The 19,570-nt window shown below is 39.6% G+C and overlaps 1 protein-coding gene across 1 annotated transcript in view; it reads right to left on the reverse strand.

Annotated features, from left to right (window-relative positions):
* RASAL2 (RAS protein activator like 2) overlaps positions 1-19,570 on the reverse strand; it is a 149,290-nt gene that overhangs the window by 51,237 nt on the left and 78,483 nt on the right. Inside the window, exon 4 of the mRNA XM_009320739.1 lies at positions 3,882-3,988. Coding sequence (XP_009319014.1) covers positions 3,882-3,988 — 107 coding nt within the window. The remainder of the gene's footprint in view (positions 1-3,881; positions 3,989-19,570) is intronic.

Below are 19,570 nucleotides of genomic sequence, written 5' to 3' on the forward strand. Positions count from 1 at the left end.
TGCAGACAACAATATTTGGGGAAATGGGGAAGAAAGGACAAGCACCAAGAGCTCCTATCTCTGTATGTATGCCTTGTGCTGTGCAACGTAAGCATCAGCAGAATCCACTTTATCTCCCTTGGTGGGAGATAACCAGAGCCAACATGTTCTACGTGCTGATCCATGCAGTTAGTCCTGAGAAAGAGTATGTTTGTAACTACCAAAATTCTACTTTTCAGACAATAGTAAATTTAAACATGCCTTTTCCTCCAGTGCACATGCAGGAGGTAGGGAGGCAAATTTCCTGAACTTTACACATCAGCCCCTTAAAATAAATCCTTCCTTGACCACTGCCACTGAAGACACTGCTTAAAAAAAGTCTCGTCAAGCATATGTTCGCTTAAAGGCCATTATGCTGTTATGAATCAAAATTCCAGATGCTAAACAAATGCCAATTAGCAGTATTAAAAAAACAGATGCCTTGTTCTGAGTGCGTACCACTGCCTGGTGTTTGAAAGGAAAAAAAAAACCTGCACAGAACATGCTGGAAGCCACTGTCCTATTGAGAAGACAGCTTTTAAATAGCTTTTCTGAGAGGCAAACTTAAAAAAGCTGTAAAAGCAACTTACTATGAAAGTCTCAGCATAATTTTCTATCAGTATGGAAGAAGGTTAAGCTGTCCCCTGCCTTAAGCTGCTTTCTGTTAGAAATCCAAGCAGTGAGTAGAAGAGGTGTAGCACAGAGTCAGGTCCACAGAAAGAATAACTGAGACAGCACTACACTGTAGCTGCCTATAGCCCTCCAACCTATACCCTAGGTGTCAATGTTTGGAAAAACAAAAATGCAAGTTCTCTTATTATTAATCTCCTTTATATGTACAATAAATCCGTCAAATAAAGATGACCTCACACACACAAGTTTAAAGCCATTATAGGCACCCCTTACATCCTTCACTTGAAGCTCTTCTCAGACCACTGATCTGAGAACTGATCTGATCTCAGACCACTGAGACTTCCATGAGGCGCCCAAGTCATCTTACCTACTTCTGAGCGCTGGGAAATTCTTAATATAAATCAAAGGAAGAAACATGATTCCTCCCCATCTTATCATCCACCTATTAGATGTGTGCCAATCCACAAAGTTAACAAGGTATTTTATTTCATTTCAGTAGTTTTGGCTTGAGCTCATCTGTATTCTTAAGCAATCTGAATTCTATTTGCAGCTTGCTGTTTTAAACTGATCAGAAGTTGGAATGTTTTAAAACAGGGTGATCTCAGCCCCCACTTGCACAACAACCTGCTAAGGAGTAACAGCATATAAATAGGTTATTCAGAGCAAAACCTACAAAGCCAGAAGCCTTGTCCCTATGAGAAAGACAGGAGGGTGCATTATGCTCCTGGGTATACAGGTGGCCAGGCAGACAAAGAAGCGTAATACCAACTACACATGGCACAAATAGCTTCTAGTTTTTTTGCTGGTTTATGCCCAAGAAAGGCAGACATGTACTGCTTCCTGAGCCTATTTGCCAGAGTCCTAAAAGCCCAATACACTGCCAGGGGAAATGAGAAACATTCTGCAAGGCTCCTGTTTTGAAAGGGAGCAGGAGCTAAAAAGTATTAGAGAACTATTAGAGAAGAATTAGAGAAACATTAAAACATTACTTAAAAGATAGAATCAACATTAAAAATTTGTACAAAAATGAGGAACAAAGAAAAAAGGAGGCATATAAAATAAACAATACAGATAGTAATCAAACACTTCTGATATGTAGCTTGCAGTTGTTAGACAAAGACTATGACAATGCATGTATACATCTAAAGGCTAGGGCAATTACTTATAGATGAAGACAAAGACGACAGAGAATTTCTTATAAATGGAGACAAGAATAGCTAGGATAGCTAGGACTTTTGAAGGCTCTCAGAGCTCAGAAATCCTCCTGGAACTGTGTGGACCATGGGCTCACCATAAAAATCTCAGAACTTGACATAACAGAATGTTCTTGTGACATCTTCACATGCAACTAGACCAAGACCCTTTTTTTCCCCAAATACCACCCAGAAAACAGGCCACTGAGGTGAGAGAGCATCATTCATAGCATCACAGAATAGCTGAGGTGGGAAGGCACCTCTGGAGATTGTCTAGTCCAACCCCCTGCTCAAAGCAGGGTAAACTAGAGCAAGATGGTTAGGACCGTGTGTCCAGTCTGCTTTTGAATATATCTCCAAGGATGGAGACTCCACAACCTCTCCAGTCAACCTGTTCCAGTGTTTGATCACCCTCACAGTGAAAAAAGTTTTTTTCTTATGTTTAAATGGAATTTCTTATATTTCAGTTTGTGCTCACTGCCTCTTGTCCAAAGAACCTGCCTCCGTCGTCTTTATTCCCTTCCATCAGGTATTTATACATTGCTAAGATTTCCCTTTGAGCTTTCTCTTCTCAAGGCTAAGCAATATATTCTGCTTTAACCGCTACTTCAGGTATTTTTTGAACTAGAGGAAAATGTGATTCATGGGATTTCAATAGACATTAGAAGTTCAAGTTTTGTTCTGACAAGAAAGCATTTACAAAAGAAAAATTCTTCATAATGAGCATAGTCAAACATCAGAACAGGTTGTCCAGCAAGACTGTGCAGTCTGCATCCTTGGAGGTTTCCAACACCTGCCTGGAGAACGCCCTGAGCAACCTGATATAAGTTGGTCCAGCTTTGAAGAGGGGGATAGATCAGAGACTTCTGGAGGTCCCTTCCAATCTGTATTATTCTATGACTCTGAAAAGGGACCAAGTATGGATACTCAGTATATTCGCTGCTTCCTCGATCCCTTTTTCAATTCCAGTAAATCACAAGTTTACAGGTTGCTTTAAACACCATATATTTTATACACTGACCAACCTTAATCCTTTTAAAACTTAAAATAGGTCTCATTAAATCCTTGGCTGTTTTTTAATATTTTTTTTTTTTTAAATGACACAATGTAGGATTTAATCAAAAACCGAGTTTCACATACATTTGGATCTAAAGTGAGCTAGGAAACGTGCTTAAAAGGGATGAGTGCTATCTAAAGCAAAGCAAGAACATATACACTAAGGTACAGAAATGGTACTTATGTCCATAGAGAATATACAAACAACCCAGATGTTCACTATAGATAGTTCTTCCCCTGTTTTTCCTCAGGTTTTAAAGTGGGCAGATTACTTGCCAAAAAGAAAGAGGGGTATGAAAATATTTGCAATATTCAAGTTAGATATTTTAAAACACAAACAAATATTGTTAAAAAATTACTGAGCACTTCGTTTTAACTTGAAGCATTTGCCCTCAGTCTAATAATAGAAAGGCCTTTGTGCTCTTGGATACACTGACCAAAGACTGACAAGCAAGAAAATCCAGACTCTAGCTGAAAAAGTCTCATGCAGACTCACAGTCAACCAAACTGATGACAAAAACTGAAGAGCTAAAGAGCAATTAACACACCTTCAGAAATCTCATCAGCTTCTGAGTAAACTATAAAGCCATTTCAATTTTCTGTGTACTTCATTGGCATGAGGGAAAAATAACATGCTATCACCAACCTGAAGTAACTTTTTTCCTAGTCAAAATTGGGTATGTAATGCAATCCCTGGCGGCGACTTCAGAAGTATTTATATAGGTCACTGCCCACATTGACACTGATGTTTCACTATTTGCAACTTTAGATCAATCCAATGAAAATAAGCAAGTTACTGATCTATCAGAAATCTCATTGATAATACATGACAGTTGATAGCAACACCGCTTGGTCAACTGGAAATATTAACTAAATAGTCTTTTTTTCCCCCCCAGAGTTTAGTCATACACTGTGATATTTTAATCTCCTCCTCCTATTCAATGAGAAAAAAATCCTCCTTTGCAGGAAGGGCACACTTACTGGCACTTTGAAAGGAGAAGTATTTGAAGCATCCATGGAGTTGGTTTTCTCAGAGGTGCTGGTCCCGGAGATGCTCCGTCTGCGAGGAGATCTCTCTGCTGGGACCTCTGAGGAAGAGAAGAAAAAGAAAGTGAATGGGTGCCGGGGGGGTGGGGAATAGTCAGGTTTTATGCTCTATAGGACAGTCGCCTCAGCAAAGTTTCAAGTGCATTACTAAACTGCTGAATTACACTCACCTATTTTTCTATAACTTATTTACTTACTAAATTACAATGGCATTTCCACTGACAGATTCAAGGTTGTGAATCTGACTTGATTGTAGGCAATAGGCAATTAAAATAAAAAATGCTGGTAAAGATCAATACCCAAACATATTTAGTATTCTATTGCTGTCTGTGAGATAGTATTCAGAGAACTTTAATTTTTTTTTTTTTTTAACATAAGCAATGCAATAATTAGCAGATAACTAAAATCAAGACACAGGGAAGCTCAATTTTAGTCACAGCTGAACACAATTTGACAAAGGTCAAAGTTCGGTCTTACATGATCACACTACTTGCTCAAACCATGCAACCAGCAGAAGACTCATAACTGCCCGGGTAATATGACTTATATATCTCTGCAGATAGAAAAAAAATAGGTCAACTTCTCATTCTGGCAATATGACCTTACTAAGATATGACTTTGGCATCTTAAATCCATGCAGACTGATCTTGATGAGCACAATTATTAATAAAAGATGCACTTATATCTTTTTCTAGTATAAATACTAGAATAATAGTATAATAAAGTATACACACTATTAAAAAAATCTCTGCACAAACACACATATACTGTACATATATGCATTTTTATATATAGCTAGATACACATACATATACATACAGATACCTTTATCACAACTGCTGCCCATCTCCAGCTCAATTGCCAGACTTAAAGGAATCCAGCTTCACAAAACATCCCCCAACACGGGGAGGGAAAAAATCACTTCCTAGCAGAAAGTCCATTGTTATCTTCGGAATCTTAAAGAAAAGGAGTAAGCCGTGACTCCAGACAGTGACATTTTGACTCCTGCCGTTTTCCTTTCAAGAGACAGATGCAGCTTAAACTTCCATTTCTGGCCGCCTGGCCCTGGGGATCCGTGCTACTTCCACTTAAGAGAAAGCTGGGTCTCTACGTTCCCCCTCCCTTCCCACAGCTTGCAGAGAGCAAGTGAGCGAGCAAGTGAAAAAGAAACACACAGGACTGCAGCTATTCAATCAATCGCTCCGACTGCACATCCTCATTAGTTACTTTCAGGCTATTAACAGACGCCCAACTGCCGGCTTCCCTCCGCTACAGAAAATTTCACTGTATCTCCTGATTCACAGCAGCAAAAAAGGTTTACAGAGATAGACAGCCAGCTGGTGCCACGAGAGCAGTGTTTTCCTCAAAATAACCGAAGAAAAAATGAGAAAAGCCTTCTTCAGGGATAACATTACTTGTGATGTCTTTGCATACCAGATTTTGATTTCACCAGAGTTATAATATGTATCTCCCATGGATGCTTGAAGAATGACAAAATGGAGCATACTGAACTAGAGGCTAAGAAATCTGGACCCTGCAGTATTAGTGTCTCACACTGTAGATATTTATCTTTTAAAAAACCAAGCCGCTAACATTCAGCCTCTCAATCTGCTTGTAACCATCGATGGGGAAAGAACTGCTAAGAGGGAGAACAGTCTCCTAAACTGGGCAAACAAAATCTAACACACAATGTAGCTACCACTGGAAAATGGGCAGGGCACAGCTGCTCGCTGCCGACCATGAGGATGATGCACAAGCCCTGCTTGCACCGACCAAGTAAATCACGGTCTGTCAAAGCTCGCAATAACTGCGATAGAGCAATACCACTTTCGGGGAGATTTCTCCTTTGGCTGATAAGCAGCATCGGGCGCTTTCTCTTACAGCTAAGGAGGCATCGGCTGTTCCAGTGTTGGAGGGTAAGTCCCTGTCAGGGCACCTTTAGAGAACAAAGCGCTTGGAGCAGGGCCAGTGCTAGACTAAGGTTTTTGAATAACGGTCAGTCCCACCGTCTCAGGAGCCTTTACAGAGGTTGCTAGTTTTATCTGAAGATGCGCTCTTTTATACCACCAGCCTCCTCCCCCTGCCTTTCTACGAAGGGACACTTATTTTCTGCAGCACCTGTAAGTACTGCTCTCCTAAAAAGAGCTGTATTACATAGGATTTAAATGATTGCTTCTGCTGTTCTCACTGTAAATGTAATGAAAGCAAATGGGAGCGATATATTCACTTGGAACCGGGGACTAAAGAGAGCACCTTTTATTTTACATCAAATAGTAATGCGTAACGTAATAGGTTTGGCTTTCTCCACTTCTCACACACAGGAAATCACATCAAAGCTGCTTCAGTAATTTAACACAGTCTGTTAACTTTGCTGAGTCATAAATGAAAACAGGAGCCTGAATTCCCCACTGTTTTCAACAACAGGTTCTGCAGGAGGGGCAGTTTAGGAAAAAGTTTAAGTTTAAACCAAATGGAGTTGAAAAGCTACAAGGAACTGGGTCTCCTTGCCTTCCCTCTCCCCCCACATCCACCCAGCAGCAATTCAAGATCTCTGCAAATGAAACACTGAGATTCCATTGGTAAAATGAGTTTCTTCTATTCTCAGACCATCACAGAAGTGTACCAAATGGGAAAGGGAATATGAAATATTCACAAGGTGCCCACAATGCACTAAAAATAAAACTACCTTTCCCTCTCTTCTCCTTCCAAAAAACAAGAGCAAATAAACAACATGCTCATTCCCCAGGAAAAAGAAGACCTAGATACAGCAAAAAAGTCCAGATATGTTAACTGGAAATCAAAAGCTAAAGCAACCTGCCTGTAAAACAGTTTTTTTGCTGTCGTGTTAAAAAAACCCAACCAAACAAACAAAAAACCCCACACAACACTATACTGTCACCACCAGGCAAAAATTTAGACAATTCCCTCCCCTGCTCCACAAGTAATGCTAGAGGCTACTCCTGCATAATCTTCACCTGCTGTAAAAATCAATGCACCTCTCATCGGCTTAGTATTAAATTACAGCTGCTTTCTGCATTGCTCACTCTCAGGGACCAAGGTTACAAATCTGAAACCCTTTTCATCCACGCTCAATTTCGGGGGGGGGGGAGGTAGACAGATCTTCCTCTTTTCAACCTTAAAAAGTAATCCATCAAACAAATGAGTTGTAAACATCCCTATGGGACACTTTTATCACCTCATATATTGGTGATATGCAGTAATATTTATGTAAACAAATATTTCTGCAAATAAATATTTACAGACTACATAGAAATAGTTACAAATTAGCTAAGCCAATTACTCAGCAATGGCAGATGCCTCTGAAGAGGGAACTGCCCAAGGATACAATGAAGGTAGGTCTCTCTTCACATCTTCATATTGCGCCACTCTCCACCCTCTGCAACACCAAAGCTTGTTTTGTTGGCCAGAAGGCAGGTTTGTGTAAGACAGGTGCCACTTACTACTATGAGTAATGGTGATGACTGACCTCCTGTGAAGGCAACCGTCTTGGCCACAGCAGCGTAGCCTCAATGACCTCCAGTCAGGATGTGGCTCCTGGGCTCGATCTGAATTTCCTACTGCTGGGTGCTCTGGCCACTTGAAATACAAAACCTTGCTGTTGTGGGAATTTGTTTTCTACTGTGAAGAGCTTTTTCTCAGGGTGGGAGAAGTAGAGATGAAACAAACCTCCCAGCTTTGCAGGACAGTGCTTGCTACTCTATCTCCATTTTTCTGAATTAGAAATGGATTGGAGAAGGGCAGGAAAAACAATCAGGAACAAAGAAACATCCTCAGGTGTTAGAGTGAAAAGAATTAAGTTACTGAACTTGCAAATAAGGTCACAGAAACAAAGATTACAGGGGTGTCCGTGATTTTGCAAAGGGCAATGCAATGAAACTACTGCACAGTCTCAGTGGAACTTGCGTCAAGACTGCAGCACCTTTCCAGGCTGGGCTTGGGTCCTCCCAGGACTGGCAAGAACATCTCCAGGTCTGAGTTCCTGCTTATGAAGTCCAGGAGGTGACTATAAAGCAGTCCCAAAGACCTACCTGGAGATGCAAAAAAGGGGTAAGCACGCTGGCAAGCATAACTCTTGTCTGCCATTACTCATAAGGGGCTGGTACTGGTCTCTGACACAGTGAACAACAGATTGGACCATCTACTCCAGGCTGGCAGGTGCTACATTTCTATAACAAAATTCTCAGCCTGGTCACATTCTGCACACCAGCCTTTTATCAGTTGTGACTTTTAGCAGTTCATAATAATCAATCAATCAAAAGTCACAATCAGTAATCAAAGTCACAATTTTATCAGTTGTGACTTTTAGCAGTTCATAATAACACACAGCTTAGTGCTGACCAACTACCCGCTACAACATCCTTCAGTCTGATGTGCAAGAAAGATTTGGATTTCTGAAAGGCTACGTTTACCATCCACTGAAAAAAAAAATCATACTACTGACAAAAAATTAATTAATATTTCTTTCCCAAGACATAGATTCTGTTGAGAAAAAAAAACAACAAAAAATCTTTACTAGGAAGGGAGCAGACTGCTGGTGTTATATTATCTACTGGCTGGGAAAATAACAGAAAGATATCATAAGATTTCAGGGATTGGGACTTCCTTTTGTTTTGTCTGCACACATCCTGATATGATGGCACCTTGGTCTGCAACTAGAGGGGATAGAGAATACGATTCATTAAAAAAATAAATTCATTCTGCTTCTCAAGCCTAGCTTAATTACAGGCATTTGAAAAATACAAAGCCAGTTCAATACGAACAATTACCTATCCAGAACCAAGCGTTCCCAAAGACTGCCTCTCAGGTGCACTTGTATTAAAATGTCCCCAGCTGAAACAAAACAAAACCCCACCCAAATAGTTTCACCCCCTTTATATAGCTACCTTGGCACACACACATTACACAATGAGAAAGTGGTAATTGCTGCTGGTCAGAGCATTAGCTGAACAATCAAACAATCCTGCAGTTAGCCTCTTCTCTGAAGGAAGGATCAATAAGCTATGCATACTATACCCCTTTTTTTAAGCAAAATTTGTTGTTGTTTTAAATATTGTAGCACTCACGCAGCAATAGTTACCACAGTGGACAATCTAAATATTTACCTTTTATCTATGCCATTTTAGAAATTCATCTGCCTGGACAGGTTATTGCACTTTTCAAATATGGTAATGCCTAGAGGCCTCTTACCAGGATGCAGCATTTTAAAAATAAACTTATACTAAAATAATTATCCCCAGATAAATAACCGAACCCTAGGGGGTGAAAATAAGAGAGTATCTTGAGGAAGGATTTGGAAAAAAAATAATCTGTTATTGAAGATTTGTAAGAACGGGATAGACAAGTGTTTCTCTCAAAGAGGACAGACAGAAGAGACCCTACTGGGGATGTGGCAATGGACTAGAAAGAACTAAAGGATTTCAAGGTCTCCTTCAGCACTATTTTCTACTCTGTCAAAGGCCAATTAGTCTTACCGATTAACTACAAAAGAAACACAGAACAAAAACCTGCAGCACTTGACTTTTTGTGACTTAGTATTTCTTTTACAAACACACTTAAAGAAATAATGGGCTCAAATCTAAGCTTGGAAGAGTTGGAGCACTTATGAGTTTGCTGTTGGCAGCTAGTTTCTGAAGATGTTATTCATAGATGTAACCACCAGTTGAGTGGTTTACTACAGAGACAAACAAACAGAGATTCAATATTTGTTTCACAGACAACAGGAGCTACAGAGCTTGTTTCTTACTTTAGGAAGACAGTACACTACAACTTTTAGCTTGTAGGGCAGGAAAACAAACCAAAGCAGAGATACTGCCTTGCTACTCTGCTACCTTTTTATTAAGTATTTTCATTGTGAGTTACTGATCACCTAGCACAGTGCATAAATAATGAAGGTGGTTGGTTGACCCTGATGGTTTGGTCTCCGCCTATATGCATACATTAAAAAAAAAAAATTTAACACACAACATACCTATATATGTCATTAAAAAAATGTTTTATATGCATGAATGAATGTTTATCAAGTGGGCTGCTAATTCAAGTACTTTCATTCCAAATAAACTGCTGTGTTGAGCCTATTAAAAAGGGGATTATCTAATCCACTTTTAGAGCCTTTTAAAAATAAATAAGCATTTCAAGAAGTACAAAAATTCAACATGCTCCAAGGCAGTTTATGATATATCAGAACAGCATATACATTCAGTAACACTATGGCATTCACAACTTCATTAAGACAGAAGAGACTATTTTTGTCTCATCATCTCTTTAGGGTTGTTTCAGAGTGCTCATGTGACAGCACTAACGAGAAAGAGATCTCATTGGGTGCAGTCAGTATTTACTTATGGTTTCTTCTACCCTGCTGAAAATACATACCAGCTGACAAAATTAGAGACGGTAATAAAAAGCAGAAAAATATAAAGCATTAGGATATATATGAGAAGGAACAACAACAAGAAGAAATGTTTGAACAGCATCTTTCAGATGAGTATTACCTAATGAAATAGGAAGCCTCATATAAAAAGAAATTAAAATGTTAATGTTTTATCTTGGAGTAAGCATTCTCTCTCATTGTGCTCACTTGGGGAGAATTCAGACTTGGGCCCAATTCACAGACTGTCATAAAAATTTAACTAAATGCCTACATAAGAAGCTTAGGGTAAAAGCAAACTCAAAAATCCCAATCTGTTTTAAGTCCCAAAGTCCAAGTTCGTGTTCTGACTAAAATACATTATGCAAATTCTACAACGTATAACTTAAAGGAGAAAATTGAAATTTGCAGTGATAGGTTTTCCACATTTATCAAGACAACTAGACAGAGGGGAAAAAAAGCCAAGAGAAGATACATCAGAAAGAATGCAACCAAGTCACAGTATATTAAATTGCATAAAAGCTACGAAGCCTGGAAAGCGAAATACAAAGGAAACTCTGCAAAGCTCACTTGCTATAGAACTCCATCATCAAACAACTGCTAGACACCAATTATGATCAAATACTCTCTCAGTCCATTAGCAGGGATTTTAAAAGAAGATACTGTGCTTTACTAGGGATTGAGTTGATCAGACAAGTCTTGCAAGATGATCCAGGTAAATATCAAAGATTTTTAATTTACAGACAGGTAATTCTGTTGGTGTTAGACACTTGCATTGTGCTGGCATATAAAAAAAGTGTAATTGAATTAGTGCCCAGTTCAGAAGGTGCATAGCAAGCAACCTAAATGACAGTTTAAGTCACTTAAAAGACATTTAAGTCATTGATTCCTAAAGGACTTTACAGTCTGAAAGACAAGACCTAACATGCAAAGCAGATGAATACACAGAGGAGGCTAGAAGAAAGGGCAAGAATATCACAGGAGATGATTTTTGTCTTTCAAGTACTGACTCTCAATTTCTTTTTGCAGACTGTTCTGAGGAAACTGTATGTGGCATTTAGCTAGTACAACATCAGCTGTTATTAGACTGATGCATTCACTTTAAGGTGGAAGAACGAATCCTCCAGCTCTGCAAACGTGAGTCAGAAATGAGACAGATGCACGTCCCTAAACCGTTCAACATATCCTCTGCGTGATGTGCATGGCCATAGAAAAATTTGGAATAGTTGCCCCTTTTTAGCCTCCTCATGAATCAGCCTCTAAAGCCTCCCTTAATGGTTAACTCTACGCACAGCAATACAAATTGCCTGGACAACTGTGCCAACACAAGAGCAGACACAAGGAGCTACTGCACATGACCTGGAGATGCTGATGTCCTCGTTAGTTCCTAATGATCTTGGACTGCCCCTGCTAATTCAAATTACCTTGTGTTTGCTGCAGAGATTGCACACAGACAATTAACGCAGATCAGCTGATGCATGGTAACTTGTTCCCGCAATGTAATTTGTTTAGAGGCTTATGACTTAGACACACATTACTATGATATCGATGTTTATTATACTCATTATTAAACAACAGCCTTGAGCCACGGCTTTCAAAACCAATCTTTTTACTCTCTGCAAAAGGGCTGTGAATCAAGGCATTCTCTAAAACGCAATCCTTTGATCTGGTTATTGGGATATTCTCCCAAGTGACTGGCTCTTGGACGCATCAAAGCTCGACAGCTCTTTCCCGTTCCTCTCAATGGGCCAGAAGGCTGCTCTAAGCTTCAGCACCTCTTGGTCATTATGGCAGGATTTTGCCCCTGAGGAATAAGAATTATTGTTATGGACACACAAAAAGAAAAAGTCCCAATGTACTGTAGACATCAGAGGGATGTCACTGAACCTTAAATATGGCCTCAGAGTTAAGGCACCATTTGGGAACTGGTATCTCTTTAAGATAAAAGAAAAAAAGATCATTTAAGTACTTGGAGGCAAAAAAACTGCTACCTTAAATAGCTCAGCTTTGCGACACCCTTCAGAGTCCAGTCTGAATAAATACTTCTTGGTGTTTCTGGGGCGAGATTTAGGAGACATCTTGAGGATACCTTGGTTTGGAACAAAATGTGAACACAGGCATATGTGTAAGGGGGGGGAAAATGGTAGTCACTTGAAGAGCAGCACCGCTGCCCAGCCCATGCATACTCTTGTCCCTGTTCACATCTGGTGTGATATTCCCAAAGAAGGCACATAGCAATGAAGTGTTAGCAAATCAAAATAGACTCTGTGGGAGTCCCTTACTTTCCTCCCACATTCTGTACTGTTCTGGACCTGCTAAGAGAATTGCTCACCATAGAGAGACTAGCGTGAACTCTATCTACTGAAAAGAGCACAGCCACCCCAGGTACCTGCGTGTGGTCTGGATGGAGGACAACAGAACTGGGGAAAAAAATAAATAGCATCTGGATTGGCTGTCGCCTACTTGACTGAAAAAGATCCATAATGGTGACTACTGTATTGGGGGGGGGGGAGATATTATAGCAGGTATTATAACAAACATTATTTTTAATAGTCCCTGGAAAGGAAAAGGGGCACACATATCAAGCAGCCCATCTGAGCAACTCACTACCTGGAAATTATCAAAAGAGAAAGGAAACAGACTGCATCCTGAGAACAACAGAAACCATTAAGGAGAGAGATGGAATGATTTGTGGAGATGGAATTAAAAGAAAAAAACAAATAACAGTTTGACATAGCAACAGCTCGAAGGGAAAGACAAAACAATAATCAGCTTCTATGAGTGAATTCTGTTTAAAATATTTTCAACGTCTTACTGGTATTTACACTGGACTATAAATAAAAGAACAGTTTCAATTTTCTACCTGAATGCAGTTAAACTAACGTGTAAGTATCCAGAAACAGAGCACATGATTGATTGATTGTGCTTCTTAGATTTAATTTCTAGGCTAGAGAATTATCTGATCCTGTGGCTGAAGTTTTTATTCTAAATGCATCGAAACATTTCTCTTAAGAAGAAAAACTTTCAGCAGTCTCTTCTGATTTATCTTACCACCATCACACAGTTCAGAAGTTAAGTTGTAGGCAAGCTGACAGAAATGAGTGGAAGTAGACTGAATACAGGGATCAGCTGGTCAAATGGCACACAGAAGAAAAACAGACCAGTAAGTAACATTGTTTAGTCCAGAAACCATTTTCTGCATGGCACATGCCCATTTATAACTTGACCTTTGCCCAATGTGTTTGCGACTATTTCAAACAGATTGTAACCAAGTTTAATTAACAATTACATACCACTTAAAAGCTTTTAAAAAGAAATAACATCAGGTAACTGAAGGACTGAAGAAATTAAGCGCCAGTAAAAGTAGTAATGGCTTCTCAGTAAAGTGTTTAAAAAAAAAAATACAGTTAGTACCCTACCGTACCAAGAAACGAGAGAAGGCTTTTCTCATCTTCTGTGCTGCTATCCAGCCATTCAGCCACATCACCAGGAGAAAGAAGGCTCATTCTCCAGCCAGAAAACTTTTCCATACAGAAAACAGTAAGTGAACGAAGCAGGGTAGGAAGGGTGGGGAGGAGCTGATGGTCTTGGGATTCCAATACTCCAGTTATTGTCTACACTGACAACACGAGAGCATGATCCTGCCCTGTTCTCTCAACACTACATCTGACAGCCCGTACTGACAAAGCAGGCATGGGTGGGAGCAGTAAGTGGGATCTGTACTTGTTGTCCCTTTGTGTCAGGTTTCAGTCCAAGCAGGAACAGAAAGAAGGCAAAAAAGGGGAGCAGGGGAAACTGAGGTTTTAAAATCCAGAAGAGGTAGCAGGCTATGATAGAATCACTTTAAGTAAAAAGAAGAAACAGGTCTCAGTGCTGAAGAAGCTCAAATAAGTCAGCACAATAGCTCATCAGCTAAGTGTAATATATCCCTATCATTCCTTATAGTGTTGGCTTTGTTTGTAGGCTCAGGTATTATGCTTTACGCTAAAAGAAAAAACAGCAAGCTTAGAGGCAATTTAAATACCCTCTCCATTACTGTAGAGCCTGCATTCCCCTGTTTACAAGCCCCTTCCTGCTCCAGCTATTATAACAGCATGCCAGCTTTTCTTACAATGAATTTGTTCATGCAATGGCAGGTTGATCAATCTGTGAATAGGAAGCTCCCACCCCTCCCTCTCCCCTCCTCCTGCATGGCGGCGGCATTGATCCGCAATAATGGAATCTGCTTCTGACTGCTAACAGCAGCATTAGAGAGAGGGGAACTGCTCCTCTTCATCAGCTTGAAGCAGCAGTCACAGCCCCGCTGGGCTTCAGCCTTGACTGTAACAGGGCAAATGAGAAAGAGGTAAGGAGAGAGCAGCGTTCCTGGGGGTTCAAAGTCATCATCAATGCTAAAGGACGGTTATTTATTTAAAAAAAAAAAAAGGGGGGGGGGGAAATAATTCTGCTCTGTCTAGACAGTGAGCTTGCTCTGCACAGCTTTGCAATGAAGACTTGTCACTGTGACTTTATGAAGGGTCACATTTAATTGTACAGGATTTATAGCATAGGATTTATTCTACACAAAAGAGCATTTTACAGGTTTACACATGCACGAGCAGAGACGAATCCCGGTAAGTGAGGGACTCCTGGGCCCCACAAATCAAAATTGCCTTTGTCCTCAGGGGATGGAGCTGATGCTCTGATCAAACTGCACTCTTTAAAGAGACAGCTGCCTTTTGTTCACCGTTTTCTGAACCTGTCTTTATTTTAAATAATTTATACAGTTGCCAATCCCTGTTACAAACTAGGACACTTGCTGACCACTGACTAAAACCCAAGCCAAAACAGCAACAACAAAAAGCCATTAGATCAGCAAAGCGAAGAATTAGATACCAACCAACAAATGAAGAAAAAACAGAGCTATCCAGTCCCAGCAGGGAAGAAAATTCCAATTACTAAGACAAACTGTAGCAAGTATTGTTTGTGCAGGACAGATATTTTCATAAAACACCTGCCAAGCAGGGCAGATGCTCTACAGAATTCACAATTAATGAGGGAACACGGGACAGACAGTTCAGGAGTGAGATACCACAGCAGCATGGAAGACTTAGCTGAGCAGTCCTCCTGTTCACACTGAAAAAGCTCATGCCTCCACCCGCAATATTAACAGAGGGATAAAAAAACAGAAACATTTCCTACATAATATAAAATCCAACCATAGAAAGACATCAGATACATTTCCCATTTATGCAAAAAATAGCTGATTTTTTTTTTTTTGACAAAACAAGCTTTTCCAACAAACTTTACTCTGTGTGTGGGAGGATCACATTTTGTCCAACTTCTACAAGCAGAATCTTCTTTGAGTTAAGACTGTGCAAACTGATGATGCAATTCTACTTGCAGTAAGAATGGAATTACAGAACTTTTAGAGAAAGGATTAGATAGCTATTTTCTTCTATCTGGTTAGTCAATATGAAATAAGAATTTCATCTCCTGCCTTTTAGTTTTCTGTGAAACAAATATGGTGCCCAAAATCACCTGATTGTCCTTCCATTAAAAATTTGTTTAATTTGCAATATTAACTATCAACTCCATAAATAATCGGTTCTAGAGAAAACAAAAGTTAAAAGAATTGATTTCCCATGAATGCTTACCAATTTTGCATCCTTTCTATGAGTACAGATTGTGTACAGATCCTGTTTTCCTCCCTAGCTGCCTCATCCTGTATCATAATTTAGCTTTATTCATCCCTTTCAATGTACTGTAATGTTCATGAAAACAAGGGAAGTATATTAAATAGCAAATATAAAACTGGCTTATTGAAGTATTTTAAAATATGGGAACATTAAAAACGTTGTAAAAAATGGAGGCAGAATTGGCAAAGACTTCAGTCAGGAAGATGTAGCTAGGAACTGAAATGGCATTAAAGTTTTCCATATGCAGACCTCTCCTGTGCATTAACATTCCTGGGGCAACACACTGGGGGGAGCCGCGGGGGGGGGGGGGGGGGGAACCTGCATAAATACTTCCCTACTATTTATGTCCTTTTTGTGTGTGGTTTAACAGGACACAATATCATGCAGGAATCCCATCTGCAATGGACTGTCAAAAGGTAGAGATACACATCAAGTCCTTGTAAGAAAGTAAGTCACAAACATACCCCCATTACAAATCCAGGAAATTTAAAGCTATAGATAGATGTAGAAGAACCACTGACATTTAGAAACACCAAATCCATCAAATTTAAAAGTAGAAATAATGATTACAATCATCTGACCTGACTTGAAACACCTTTAGAACATCACTCAGTGACTCTCATCCATTCATTGAGTTATCTCTAGTTGAACAAAGACACATCTTCCAGATAAAAGGACATCTGATCGTAAACAGACACTGCAAAGACATAAAGAGCCAGTCTGTTGCCTTGGTAAGCTGTTCTAAGGGTTAACTCCACTCGTGCTTAGCAATTTGCTCCTTAGTTCCGAGAATGAATTTATTGAGCCTCATTTCCCAACCACTGGGCACTGGTTGACATCTGTATGCTTTGATACTCTCCATTACCAAACTCTGGTATCAGAAATGTGCCCCCTGTTTACACCCTTTGAATACCTAGTTTCAAACAATCACTTGAAAAATATCTTGAAACTCCTCTGTAGCATTGATTTTAATTTTTAAACTTTTGCTGTGCAAGAAAACCAGAGACTAAACTTGCTCCACAACTGCAGGAGGGATGTAGTGCTAGTCTCCCACTAAAGCTTGCCGCAGGCAGAAGAAACGCTGTCAATAGCTTTTTAAATTTGTCTTTCTCCATCTTAATGCAGGTCTTGTGCTCTAGAGCTTACCAAAAGCTTTCAAAAAGTCTCGTCCAAATTTTCCAGGACAGTCAGTTTTTGAGATAAGCTGCAAATAAGCATAAGAGGAATATTCAAAACATGACTAACTTATTTTCATGCTGTGAGACCTACCTACACTGGAAAAAAGTTTGTTGAACCCATGCAAACACAGATACAAATTGCTCTGTCGACCAGAGTGGAAGTATGCAAAATGTGAAAATACAGAAGGGTGGGAGAGAGCAGCAAAGTAGTAATAAAAAACCCCAAACACAAGCTGTAAGAGGCAGCTAATCTCTTCCTTGAGAGACTGCCCTTTCCCAAAATTAGCACCAGTAGCCATACAGAATAGCAGGTGAAAACATGAGAAAACTCCTTCAAAGTGTTTGGGTTCATCTCTCTCACTCCTGAGTTCCAAAAGCAGACGAGTCCACAAGGCTGAAAATTAAACTGAGCCCTTATGTTTTGGAACCTCTTACATAAACGAGTAATTTTAAACTTGTATACATCCCCAACTGGTAATCCTTTGCATTACCATCAGCAAATGGCTTCTGCTTCTTTCTGCAGTTGTCAGAAATGTCACCCTCCTACAGTTATGATTTTGAAACCTATGAAGCTAAGCAGCTTTGCCATCCCGTGGATTTAAAAATCAGCATTCTTGGTAAGTGAAACTACACAGAAGCATGAGTGCTCCGATTTTTCTACAGGAATTTTAGTAAATGATAATTCATAATATATGCAAATAATAGAGCACAGATGTCTTCTGATGCAGATGCTTTGTAAGCACAAAGTTACAGTAGTATTATAAATCATAACGTATTAATGTTCTCTGCGTGAGGCACTTACAAGAAGAGGAAAAATGGATCTTACTTGCACTAGGGACAGACTCTGACGGACTGATTGATGGATATTGCTATAGTCAGTAGATGATATCTTCCCAGCAATATACATCAGACATTGTACACCCAAGTCATTCTTATTAAAATGTTTTACAGTTAATTTAGGAGCGAATAAAGACAGGATATTTGCACACTTGAAAAATGAAATGCTCCCTTCAGAACAGGGGCACAGTGGGTAGGGAGAGGGCAAATTTTTTCACAAAAAGCAGGCAGGCAGAGACATATAAAATAGCTTGCCGAGGTTGCAGCACTAATTAATCCACAAGAAACAATAAACATCCGCTTCTCCAACTCCTGAATCAGTGTCATATGTACCAGACAACACTACTCACCTCTACACTTGTCCATTAGGAAATGGGAAAAGTTATTTGTGTCATTTTGCCCCAGAAAAATGTCAAGCAGTAAAAACTTTCCAATCCCTTTCAATGCCACAGCACAGAACAAGCAATCTAGCTTGAAAATAAGTTTTCCAAACATCTAAAAATGTCAATTCTATATGCAAAAGGCTCTGTTTCCTGCATTAAATAATTTTAAATGTCTATCTATAATGAAAGTAATTTTACTTGGAGAAGCGGTATTACAATATAACAGTCTTCTAACCACGCTATAATCTAGTTCAAGAGCATCCGGATGGACAAGGCCAAGTAACTCATTGTGTATTACGGAATCATGGTTGAAGGGTTCACAATTATTTTGTGACATGGATAACTTTTTGGCTTAAGCCACATAAGCAAAACCAATGTGTAATACCGTGACGCAATCCTATGAACAAGCTATGAGCAGCTGAACAAAATAATTCCATTGCAATATAAATCAATAGCAGATTTATGTCAGACATGAGAAGATGCGGATAGCCCTGTTGGAGCATGGAAAAGTACACAGAAAGGCCTTTTTATGAGAAAAAAAAAATTTGATGGACACTCAAGTCTCTCTTTAAGCCAGTCTATTCTGTTGTGGAAAGTGAAACCGCACTGATGAAGTAGCAGCCCACACATACACATTATCGTCGAGTATTTTATCCTTTCAGACTGCTTAATGAAGTCATTTTAGCACAGTCAGTGATCTTTAGCACTCACTCTCAACAGCTCTCATCCAGCTGAAGATGACAACCTCTATGTGCCACAGCACTGATGCAATATTATCTTTTACCAGGGTAATAGTTCCCCTTACTTTCCAGAGTGAACACCAATATCCTTCCAAACCCAGCTGAGATCAGAGACGTTGACCTAGTGGTTACTCAGGAGGGAGGCAGAGCACAGAATTTTCTAAATAACAATTGCTAGAGCAGTGAGGAATCCAGAGGCAGCGAAAGCTGTGCCTGCTGACAGCCTGTAAAGATAAATAGGGACAGAAAGGCTCAAAATGAAGGTGAGAAAAACAACAAACCTTGAAGTTCTCTAGTATATAATAATACAGGCAAGAGCTCCCTTGTACAAGTGACATTTTAAATAATGTCAGGAAGCTATTTTCACACTTAGTTTTGACAGGGCATTGGAGACAAACAGGTCAGCAACTGAAATGAAAACT

This window comes from Pygoscelis adeliae, unplaced genomic scaffold (genome assembly GCF_000699105.1).
Source record: "Pygoscelis adeliae isolate BGI_AS28 unplaced genomic scaffold, ASM69910v1 Scaffold402, whole genome shotgun sequence".
Classification (NCBI taxonomy): Eukaryota; Metazoa; Chordata; class Aves; order Sphenisciformes; family Spheniscidae; genus Pygoscelis; species Pygoscelis adeliae.